Below are 12,269 nucleotides of genomic sequence, written 5' to 3'. Positions count from 1 at the left end.
GATGAAACGACGGGGCCAAGTGTCCTAATTAACATGCTCATTGGTGCTTTTACCAATTATTTGCCTCTTCAAATCTAGAACAGACAAAGAAAAAATTGGCAGAGAGTCCCTAACTGTAACCTTAACCTTCACTATAACCTTAAAATTTTTGCATTAAATCTGTCGTCTTTGGTAATCTGCCATATGGAAAGGAGCCATCATCCACGTATTATAAATTCTTTGTTCTTAGTCAAAGTCATTTCTGGCAGTTTTCCCTTAATCCAAAGTTTTCCTTGTTCTTAAAAACTTAGAACTTCTAAACTTAGAAACCTTTTTATATTGTACTACAATGTCAAGTGACATTCGTCTCAGATCACTAACTTAATCACAGCATTATCCCAACTGCTGAGAAACCAAATTTTAGGCACTTACTGCATGTATCTCCAGTCTAAAGCTTTCAGTCATATTTTATGCTCTGTACTGGAAATCATTGTAATATTGACAAGAACACAACAGCACTCAGTGGCGTCAGCTTAAGTGTATTTTCAGAGTATCCCCCCCTCTCCCAGTGTAGAGCCATTAATATGAATGTAATCTATACACTCCCTGGGACAAATCACTTTTAGTCACATGCTTCCTATGTGATTGAGTTTATAACTGGATACATCTTTGCATCAGAAAGCCTGCAATGAATTTGACAGTATTTAATTCCACAATCGCAGTATAGGAGAGAAAACGCTTCCCCCATCCCTGTGACAGTATAGCTGAATATGATTGTTTTTTATTAGACTGATTATTGACATCAGTGTGATACCTCGAGAGAGCTAGCTTGTTTTCCCCCCTCTAGTCCATTTCGCTTGTCATGTTGTTGAAGCCAAGTTGACATTGCAGGGTCCATTATCCTGCTCCATCTGCAGCTTTTGTCTTTGGGTATTTAAAGCGTCAAATTTTCCTGTCACAGTCCAGGAGCCGTCCGCTCATTAACCGTAATGATGGCAAGTGCTGTGAGCGGCCGACCAGAACCATAGCTGTGATTGGGGGATCTCAGCCTGATGAATGAGTGACAGAAAATGGTGCGGAGACAGTTAGGAAGTGCAGAATAGCTACTATGAAGAGTCAAGGTGGATAGCAAGGTGGATATTTTACTCAACGAGCGATTGTTAGGATATTAAAACAGAGCATGTGTTGTATCTGTCTTAGTTGCTTCATGAATAGTTAGACATAAGGTAAGTCTGTTTATATACCAAATATGTCCTTTGGTGTATAAGTTCTTTGCATTTTAATTTTAAATGATGACATCTTTTTTTCGCTTAAATATCCAAAACTGGTGGCAAAACGTCCAACATGTCCTTAAAGTTTAACAAGGTTGTAGGTTTTATGTAATTCTTTATCTCAACAGATATGGATAATGAGTGCAAAGCTAATAGACTCCGTCTGTCTTTGAGTCTTCATTTGAAATGCGTATGTAATGACTTTGTGCTAGCTGCTGTCTGTCAGTCTTATTTCATTACAGGGCTGCTATATCAGGCACTTGGATAATGACTGAGATGCCCGGGCAGTAATAGGAAAGAGCTGAAATCTTTTCTCTCACTTGTCTCTCCTCTCCGCTGTTTGCTTCACATCTTTCTTCTGTCACCTCCAAATCTTACTGTGTCCTTTGATTTTCCTCGCCTGATCGCTTCTTTTTCTTTCTCTTCTCTTTTTTGTTTTTCCCTCCTCTCTGCCTCCTCGGACAGATCTACCTGCGTTTTCTCGACTATGAGATGGCAAATTCCAATGAATGCAAGCGCAACTTTGTGGCAGTGTATGATGGCGGCAGGTGTGATTTTTTTTTTTGTACATCTTTAATGTGACATGCTCTTGTTGCACAAGAGGGCTTTGTTTTAAATCTTCAATTGTATAAATCACTTCACTCACTTTACTTTATCCTCATATAACAACTTTGTGCTGTTCATGAGCTTCTGATCTGAAAACATGAAATTGAAGTCGCCTAAAAAAAAACTATTTTAATTTAAGGAAACTGTTTAAGTATTTTAGCTGAGTTAAAGGGTAATCACATATTGGCTTTGTTGATGAAAGCTAGATAAAAAGAATGATGCTACTCATGTCTATATGGGAAATACAGATGAACTGAGCTGAATGACTGGAAAGGGTCAAGTTACAGCATATGTAACATCACAACTTCATAATTTCCATTTATGCAGTCAAAAGTGGGAGTCTTCTCCCTCAATAAACATGAAGCAATAATTTTGAGTAACATGCAATGGAAATATTTTAAAAGGTTAATTTATTCAAATAATTCTTTACTAAGGGAATTGTGCTTGCTCTAAACTGAATGTATACCAATCGAGTTAATCAAATTTGATTAAATGTAAAATTTTTAAATTGTAAAAAAAATTACATGGAAAATTTACATGCAATTAAATTATTTAAATTCAGGAATTTGGGCAGGATTTCTTTTCAAGTTTAGGCAGCAAGCTTTAAAGCAGGGGTGTCAAACTCGTTTTATGTCGAGGGCCACATACAGCCCACTCTGATCACGAGTGGGCCGGACTTTTACTACAGGTTTAATAGAGATATTTCATTATAAGAGAAAGAAGGTCAGTTCCAACAGTACGTCTCAGTCTTTCTACATGATATATAAATGCTGCTGTAGCAAATGAAAGAAATGTGTCAGCATGACTGTTTGGGCTTTAGCTGTAAGAAATAAATGTGTACAGTTCAAAAACTGTCCTGTAATTATAACACTGAGCTTACAGACAATGTCAAAATGTCTAAAACTTATTAAAATACACTTAATTGTCCAAAAATGTAAGACCTCTTTCACATTTTCTAAAGCTATCCATTAGGCCCGACTGGGCGATTCTGGCCCCTTGGCTTTATGTTCGACACCCCTGCTTTAGAGGATCTGGATGCTGGATTTTATTAGCTGTGGGTAGAACCAGGTCAGGCTATCCATTCCAGTCCTCATGATAAGCTACACTAACCAACTGCTGACTGTAGATTTGCAGTTTAAGGACAGATATGAGAGCGGTATTGATCTTCTTATCTAACTCACAGCATGCAAGCTGCACACTTGCTTCTCGCGCACTTCTCACAAACAAGTCTATTAATATAAAGTAACCTGTTTTTAATCTCCAAATAATGAGATTTTGAAATCCAGATTAAAGAAAACAATATTTGATACACTGAGATAAGGATATAATTGAATCACTATCTACTACACACTTGAGCTCAGCGGCAGTTTATTATCTTGAGAGATTCAGAATATTTAGCAGTGATCAGACGATAACAGCCCAGAAAAAACAAAACCAAACATTAAAGTACCACGACTGCTCTTTCCAACTCTGTGGATTATTAAGATGCACAGTGACTGCCTATGTTACTGGATAATAAAGTATGCATGCTTATCTCGTCCCGTCATGTCTCAGTTCAGTGGAAGACCTGAAGAGCAAGTTCTGCTCCACGGTGGCCAACGACATCATGCTGGTTTCCACGCTGGGAGTCATCAGGATGTGGGCAGACGAGGCCAGCCGCAAAAGTCGCTTCCGCATCCTTTTCACAACCTACCAAGAACGTAAGCTGATCTTTACTGCAGTGTGATCTTCCTGCTTAGGCAGCTTTCTTCGTCTGGTCTTTGCTTAATTGCAGTCGCCAAAATAAAAGCACGTCCAAACTGTGAGATTTCTGCACTCTTATAAGTTTAAGTAAACCTAAGAAACTTGAGTACAAGATCACGTTTGGTCTGTGCAGACAGTGCAATGCAAATACCTGCTGAAACACACACACACATGATACATTATTACGTCCTCTAATATTTGTTTTTCATGCTAAACCCCCCGCGGTGCAGTCATAATAACAGCTGGTCGACACATCGTGCAAACAAGGCTTTTGCCTCAACTAGATTTTCTTCTTAATTGAGTGTCGATCAGTGTGTAATTTCATGCTGCATTCCCGTTGGTTGCCTAGTAATCGCAGGTTATAGAGGCATTTACATTTTCCCACATTTACATTTTCCCACACTGTTCAGTTGCAGAATTATTCCAATAACGAGTTTTAAAACACAATCAGAGATATCACTGTGATTCTTGCACATTGGTCATATTTCATCTGGAATCTTTCGTCATAGGAAATGGTCTATAATGAGTTTCCATTAAGATTCATAACAATGTAAACAGCAGCAAGCAGGAAACCACCGAACACCATTTCCATCACAGGGAATCTTGCCTGTGGGTAAATGTGAAGATGACAGCACAGGTGGATTTGAGTTCAGCTCTGCTGCATTAACACAGGTGGAGCATCTGCACCAGCTAATTCCTTTGTTTAAAATATGTAGAGACTGTGACTGCACCAAACCTACAATATGTTCACATCTACCTGTCTTGTTTCAGAAAAAAATCAGTTTGAAATTCACACAAGCACACTCAAAGTCTGTCTATTTCTCATTCAGCGGATTTTCATTGATAGAGATAGTCGTGTGGAGAGGCCATTCTTTGTACTAGCGACATGAAGGAAGAGGGTCTGGGGCCCATTAGTCTACACTGTGTCAGCATCAGTCGGTGCCTTTTAATGACAAGGACACGAGGAAATAGGTGCACGTAGCTGCACACTATTGAGCGATTTCAGAAACTGAATGGGGCTTCTTTCTGAATGTAGATAGGATAAGAAAAAAATCTTAGAATATTATTTTCAAACTGTTTAAATGAAAGACTTACTGCATTTTAAAGTTATTTTAATGCTTTTTGCTGCCATTTCAAAAGGACTGGAACCACTGACATTATCATTTGTGAGAAGAACCATTAACTCATAAAAAGAGAGGTTTAATAAAAGACTGAACTGCAATCTGTTTATCACTTTACACACCTGCACCTTGTCTTCATTGGCTGTTTATTGTGTGCTTGTGCTTAGCTTAATCAGTAAGCAACTGCAATAGCGACAGAGTTGTTTACGTTGTGAAGTCAGTGTCCCCTTTGTGAGGCCCTTTCACCAAGCAGAGCCAGGATGTGCTGTTGCCGGGGCAACGCCTCTGCCTAAGTCACTCAGGCGATCCCCGGCCAGACCTCAGCCTTTAGAGCAGCATCCACCACAGCTCAGCAGCACTGCAGCAACCCTGTCAACAGTGAATGCACTAATGTACCAGAGCTGCGAAAAACGCAAACAATTAAACAATTCAGACTTTGCTTGTTTTACACTCTCAGGACAGATGTATTTGCTTCTATTTGATGTGTATAAAGTGGTGTTCTGTGTTGGGAAACGTACTATATTGTTTTTTATTAAGATGCCAAAGCACAGTTAATAACATGTATTCCTGAAGAGAAGAGTTTGTTTTAGCAGTTAATTGTTCCCCTTGACAATAACATTTTTGGTTTTAGCAGATTTCTAAAAAGTTTGTGGGTTTTTTTATGACAGGTGGTCTGATAAATTTGAAAAGCACTGTATTTGATATTGTTAGACACATTTACTGAACAGGTGCCCTCGGGTCTATTGTTTCAGTTACATGAACAAAACATTGATTTTTCTGCTGTTTGTTTTTAATGAACTCATCATATATTCCGACTATTTAAATCAGTCATTGAACATTTATGTGAGATAAAAGATCCCCCGTTAAACAGCCAAATGCAAGCTTAGAAAAAGCAATGTCAAAATATAGTTTAGATTTAGTTTTAACGAATAAAATTACTTTTTATTGCACAGAAATGTAACAAAAAGAAAAATGAAAGCTCAGAACGGCAAAAACCAGCTGATATGAAAACAAAAATAATGGCTTTCATGCCCTATGTGATCACTGCAGATGAGTGACTCTGCTGTGCGCGCATGCAGCTGCTTATAGCCCAATTGTTACCATAAGTGCTCCCCAGCCATGGAGATCCTAAACCATTGGATGTTTGTTCCCAGCCGTTGGTTCCCAGTGGAACCAGCGGCTCTTAGAGTACCGTTCAGACCTGCTGACACCCGGCAAACTGCTCATGTGGGAAACGCAATGTTCTCAAACACAAACATGCAGCTTTACCATCTGTGAAGAGTTTACACCTGCTGACACTAGCACTGAACTTTACTGCTTCCATCCTCTCTCTCACATACACACACATGCACGCACACACACAAACGCATAAACAGCCCTGCTATGAAGGTAGTATATAGTTACAAATGTGAAGCATAAGTGATACCTACCTCTACCCAAGAACCAATTATGTCTTAGGTGATAAATGTACGCTTGCGACATCTCAGCTGTCAGCATTGTTATGGCTCATCTGCAACACGTCTCCCGGGTTGCAGATGGAAATTTGCTCTGGCTTCACTACACATGTCACTTTTTACCTATAGGAAAGCTTCTTTACTGTGTGCATGAAAGAGTTTGAGACCAACACAATATGCTAATGCCTGTCAGCGTGCTTGGTCTTAGATTAGATTATATCAACTGTAGGCACTCTGTTGCTTTGCAGTTAGAATGCTTTGGGAGGATTGTGGAGAGACTGTAGTGCTGGACATTGTAAAAAATCAGTACCAGATGCACTCTGCTGGGTAGTGTTACTGTATTTATTATCAGCAGTATTGAAATCTAGATAATCATAGCAGAAAATAAAAAAGAAGCATCAAAAAGGCCGTAGAGTAACAGAAAATAACTCTATGGGTAAAAAAAAAACAAGACTCAGGTAGGAGCTGACTATCCCAAATCATAACACGTGAGAGCTTGCATTATTGCAGGTGTTACCATGTACCAAACAAAAAAGATCTTTATTAAAAAATCACTTATGACAAAAAACAGAGACTCATCAAACTCATCTCATAGAAATATTATAACTGCACTTTAAATCAAAACCCCACGAAGCAGACATCTACAGTAGATTGAATTTAAAGATTCATGATAACCAGGTGTTGCTTATAGCACTTCACTGCAGACACCTCTTTGCTCTTAGACCCCGCTCTGCAGAGACACCCAGACTATTTTCATCAGCCACTCATTTACGACTTAATTTATGCTTCCAGCAGCGACTGTGGACATTTCTGTGTGGGCAAAAGAGCACTTTTATTACAGAATGTCTTGAAATTAATTTAGCAGGAGATTAGTGTGGATCACGCTCTTTATAACATCTGGTCTCACCCTGCCTTGAGTGGAAAACGAGAAGGCGTGGGCTCCCTCTGGTGGCTGCTAGCAAAAACAAACTGTCACAGCTTTGGTGTGGAGTGTACTACATGACATAAAGGATTAGAAAAACAGACTGAGGCTGGGGGCAGAAAATGAGAAGAGGAGTATTAGAACACACACAGAGAGCCAATATGACTCAGGAAATGCTGGCAAAGGCCCAGACAGGATGGGTTACAGAGAGAGATACAGATAAGTCACTCTAATTTGGTGTGTTATTATTCACTTGGGATGAGAGCTGGGATGAAAACAGCCATACATCACAGCGGTAACGCTGTCAAATAGTCCCCAGTTCTGCCATACCACTGGCAAGCTGCTTTAGCACCAGTGCCAGTGTTGTGTGTGAGTGGGGAGAAGGTGAGAGATAAAGACAGAAAGTAAGAGACATGCAAGAGACCAGGGAAGGACAGCTCCTCTGCAACAAAACAGCCAGCAGCTAAACAGAGCCATTGTGTTCACATGTCACTCACTTTTAAAACACAGAGAAACTGAAAGCGATCCTGCATTACTTCTGCTTTCTGCATCCTTTTCACATAAAGCTGCATGGAGCAGACATATTCAGCTTCGTATGCTTTAGGGATACTTTTGCAAAATAACAGGAGGGTCAGGTGATACATATATAGGTGATCTATCAGAAGACATCTATCAGTTACAATGAATAAATAGTAAAAAGGTCAATATCTTATCTTTTAATTAACTTGTTTATTTTTTAATTTCCAAGTAACACAGTTACAAAATTACAACCATGTATGTAAATGCTTTAGACTGGTAGAATGGCATCAAATAGTTTATACAGTGTTAAACAGAAACCTCTTACTTAACACCCAGAAAATGGTCCGTTTAGATTTCCAGGTTCTTTTTAGAGAAAAGAGACTTTCTCCTAGCAACCCAAACTTGCCATACTTTGCCCTGGCAAGCCTGAGATGTAGATGTTGTTTTTCTGAACATCCCAAGGTCTCATCTTGGGATGATTTTGCCAAGACATCAATTGGGAAGACTGCAGCATTGTCCTAACACTCAACTGAATGTTGCACATCTGCTTTTATAGAGGTGCTCAAATTTGCTCGTGATCATTTAATCAAACGTGTCTGATTAGCAGCACCTGGCTGCTACTTACCCTCTTAAATCATAGGGAAGCAAGAAGGGTGTACTCAGCTTTTCACCTAACTACATACAGTAATCTTTTTCACGTGAACGTGAAAATACAGTGTATAATAGCTTGCAACATCAGCACATTGATTTGATGAATTTCTGAAGAATGGCTCTTCTTCCTCACACTGAGACAAAACACGTGAATGTTGTGTCTCCGACAGGTCACACCATGGGGGCGGGTGTCACGGTGAACAAATAAACAACATGCAGTATAAATAGAAAGGATTTGTTTTGGGTGTGTGTGTGCAAATGGTTGTAAAATGTCATGACTTTTTCTCCAGACACCCCGCACACTCACCCGCATACAGCTCGCACACATACGCACACATACGCACACATAACAAGAAATTCATTCATATCCACAAGTTGTTTGAAGAGGAGGGTGAGAATGAAAATTCATGAAGAACAGATGGGTTCAGGGGAAGCAGGTTTGAACTGAGTCTGAAAATCTGCCACGCTGGACTTCTGCTCTACTTCTTATAATGATCAGTACAGTAGCGCATGTAATTGTCCTTTGTGTTTGCTATTTTTAGAGATGGTAAATATACTAAAAATTGCATTGAACTTGTCCCGTGAACTGAATGTGCAAATATAAATAAACTTCTTTAATGTCTTAATTGCTCATTGTGCTCTCTCCCCTTCCAGCTCCATGTGATGCAGATGCCTTCTTCTGTCACAGTAACATGTGCATAAATAACACACTTGTGTGTAATGGCATGCAGAACTGTGTCTACCCCTGGGATGAGAACCAGTGTAAAGGTGAGATGTTACGTGTAGTTATCTGACCTCTCATGTCACAGCTTTAGCAGATCTCCAACAGCTAGTCACAGCAACACACAAAGATAGGAGTGGATGTTTAATGTTTCAGCACCATGGAGAGTGACACACAGAGAAACCTGCCACTTCTTGCTATATGCCACCCCCTTTCTTCCTTCTCCCTCTCCTCCCTCACCCAAATTTGAACCTATCGTCAAACTGATCCAAGCTGATGCCCCTCCACTGTCCTTTGTAGTCCCGTATTTTGAGCTAATGCCCATTTTTTTCATTTCCTCTGTCGCTCAGTCCTTCACTCCTCTCAGAATTGTAATGCCACCAAATCCATACATTGATCCCAAACATCTTATTACTGGCTGTTCATAATTTATAATGAGGAGGTTTGCTGATTGCAGTGTCCTTGATCTTATTCAGTAATTTAAGAAAGTGGAGTAAGAATTGACTAGTTCAGGTTTTTTTTTCTTTTTATAATGCAGCATCCTTCTTATTCAATACATGTATTTTTTAGACTATTAAAGTGTTTTGCCTGGTTTGCAAGTAAGATGTGTTCTTGCTATATTATTTTTTGTATATATTTTCTCCCTCAGATCGAAAAGTTGCACAGAAAAGATGCTTGCGTATTCTGAATGTGCACTCTAACCCTCTGAAGCTTTAAGCAGAACCGCTGACAAATTTTATCAATTAGGTAAATCCTGCGTGACCTATTACTCACTCAGACTACCAGATACCTTTCCAGCCTACAGTCTGAGTTTGAAATTGTGCAGAAATCAGCAAGAAGAGGGCTTGTCTCTCAGACTCCTACTCTGCTCTGGTAGAGTGTTGGCCCCACATTTGTCCTCATTAGCAGTAAAATGTCAAGTTTCATTTCTTTCTCCTTTACATGTCTGAATGTAACCATTTGCTGTCATTGAAGCTCAGTCCACTGCACTACAAGTTCATAAAGCATTTAAATGTCACCCTGATTGGCTCTCTGTACTGTGCGTGTGCGTGTCTTTATAGTAGCCCGTGTTATAAATAGACTAAAGCTGTGATCCTGTAATAAAATATATGTCCATCTGTTTGATAATTCATGGAAGTCACTTAATCTTAAGCTTAAGCTCTTTTAAAGGACATACCAGACCATTTGCTCATCCCATCACTAATTCCCATTTAGAAATTCTTCTAATGTTATGTATAATTGGTCCTTAAATTCAGACAAAAGCATGCTTCCAATTTCAGTGTAAGCGGCAGCTTTCATGTTGCTATCTAGCTAGGCAATTAAGGCAATAACCACTAAAAAGTTTCATTAATTGGTTGACGATGCACATCTCTAACTGATGTTATAATGTTGTAAGACAGCTTAAGTTAAAATAAAAACTCAAGTCTAAAGTAAAGCATGGCAAAATCTCTTCATCAGACATTTTTGTTTTGTGGTTTAGAGATTTTTTTTTCTTCTAGCGTCTACAAATTTGTGCTGACCTGGTTAATGGTTCAGTTTGGTTGGACTCGGATAGTTAGAAGTGGATACTGTAAGCAGAAAATCCTATAGAGCAGGACTGAGCTGTGTTAGTTCACACTGTTCCCCCACAAAATAACCAGTATGAAATCCTCAGAGTGATGCAAAATGTGCTGGTTATCAAGGCTTGTGCTGTACTACAGTAAACAAGGCATGCTAACTAACTTGTATTATGCTTCATTCCCTTTCTCTTAGAAAGGCTTAAAAAGCATTCAGTTGTGTTTGTCTTATTTGCACTTGGTTTTAAAATGTTACCACAACCTTTGTATCCAGTGTCAATCACATGTCCCCAAAGTGTCAAGCTGACTTTTGAAGATTTCTGCTCTGTCTGCGTGACTTCTACTAAGTCATTTAACCATTATTTTTTTTCATCCACCTGTCAACAGTCAAGTGCAGCATTTGTTAGGATTGGCTTGCAAAGAAATGAAGTGTTTCAAGAATCAATATGGCTGTACGGGCTGTTCTAGTGGTTGAGCTGGCAGGACGAAAGTCATTTGTAAAGGGCATGTGATGAAATAAAAAGGAAACAACAAACAAAGTTTTATTTTCATTTTTTTTTCCTTAAAGACCAAACAGATACAGTGATGTGAAAACGTGTTTGCCCCCTTCCTGATTTCCTATTTTTGTATGTTAGTTGCACTTAATTGTTTCAGATTATCAAATATTAGACAAAGATCGCACAAGTAAACACAAAATGCCGTTTCTAAATTAAGGTGTTTATTTTTAAAATCCCCAAAAGATAGACCAAAAAGTAGGCCACACATCATGCCACGGTCCAAGAAGTTCAGGAACAAGTGAGAAACAAAGTAATTGCGATCTCTCAGTCTGGAGAAGGTTATAAAGCCATTTCTAAAGCTGTGGGACTCCAGTGAAGACAGAGAGCCATTATCCACAAATGCCAAAAACATGGACCAGTAATGAACCTTCCCAGGAGTGGCTGGCTGACCAGCACAGAAATGACTCATCCAGGAGGTCACAAAAGACCTCAAAACAACATCCAAAGAACCGAGGGCCTTACTTGCCTCAGTTAAGGTCAGTGTTCATGACTCTACTATAACAAAGAGACTCGGCAAAAATGGCCTGCATGGCAGAGTTCCAAGACGAAAACCACCGCTGAGCAAAAGAAACTTAAAGGCTCGCCTCAGTTTTGCCAGAAAATATCTTGACGATCCCCAAGACTTATGGGAAAATACTTTGTGGACTGACGAAGCAAAAGTTAAACTTTCTGGAAGGTGTGTGTCCCATTACATCTGGTGTAAAAGTAAGACAGCATTTCAGGAAAGCAACATCATACCAACAGTAAAATATGGTGGTGGTAGTGTGATGGCCTGGGGCTGTTTTGCTGCATGGAGGACTTCTGCTGTCTCCTAAAACATCCTGAAGGAGAATGTCCGGCCATCTGTTTGTGAACTCAAGCTGAAGCGCACTTGAGTTTGCAGCAGAGCAATTATCCAAAACACACCAGCAAGTCCACCTCTAAATGGCTTAAGAAAAACAAAATGAAGACTTTGGAGTGGCCTAGTCAAAGTCCTGACCTGAATCTAGAAGGCGAGGCGCTAGGTAATGTGACGATCCAGCGAGGAAGCAGCCTCTCTTGCCAACTTAAGTAGTCTGCCAGGATCAGTGTGAATGAGCCACAGGTGTGTGTTCAGGGGGGGTTCAGAGGCGGGGAATCAAGGTCCAGTTCCACCCTGGTGGGAGAGGCGAAGACAAAAACCACACACA

The 12,269-nt window shown here is 39.7% G+C and overlaps 1 protein-coding gene across 8 annotated transcripts in view; it reads left to right on the top strand.

Moving 5' to 3' along the window:
• neto1l (neuropilin (NRP) and tolloid (TLL)-like 1, like) overlaps positions 1–12,269 on the top strand; it is a 72,905-nt gene that overhangs the window by 54,756 nt on the left and 5,880 nt on the right. For all 8 annotated transcript variants that reach the window (XR_013911273.1, XR_013911272.1, XM_026179455.2 and 5 more), the window contains exons 7-9: positions 1,716–1,798; positions 3,411–3,556; positions 8,921–9,034. Coding sequence is in view for 6 of the 8 variants with exons in the window: in XM_026179455.2 (XP_026035240.1) it covers positions 1,716–1,798; positions 3,411–3,556; positions 8,921–9,034 (343 nt within the window). In the remaining 2 variants the exon portion in view is untranslated. The remainder of the gene's footprint in view (positions 1–1,715; positions 1,799–3,410; positions 3,557–8,920; positions 9,035–12,269) is intronic.

The sequence above is a fragment of the Astatotilapia calliptera genome, chromosome 9 (assembly GCF_964374335.1).
Source record: "Astatotilapia calliptera chromosome 9, fAstCal68.1, whole genome shotgun sequence".
NCBI classification, from domain to species: Eukaryota; Metazoa; Chordata; class Actinopteri; order Cichliformes; family Cichlidae; genus Astatotilapia; species Astatotilapia calliptera.
This window is presented reverse-complemented; position numbering and strand designations above follow the sequence as displayed.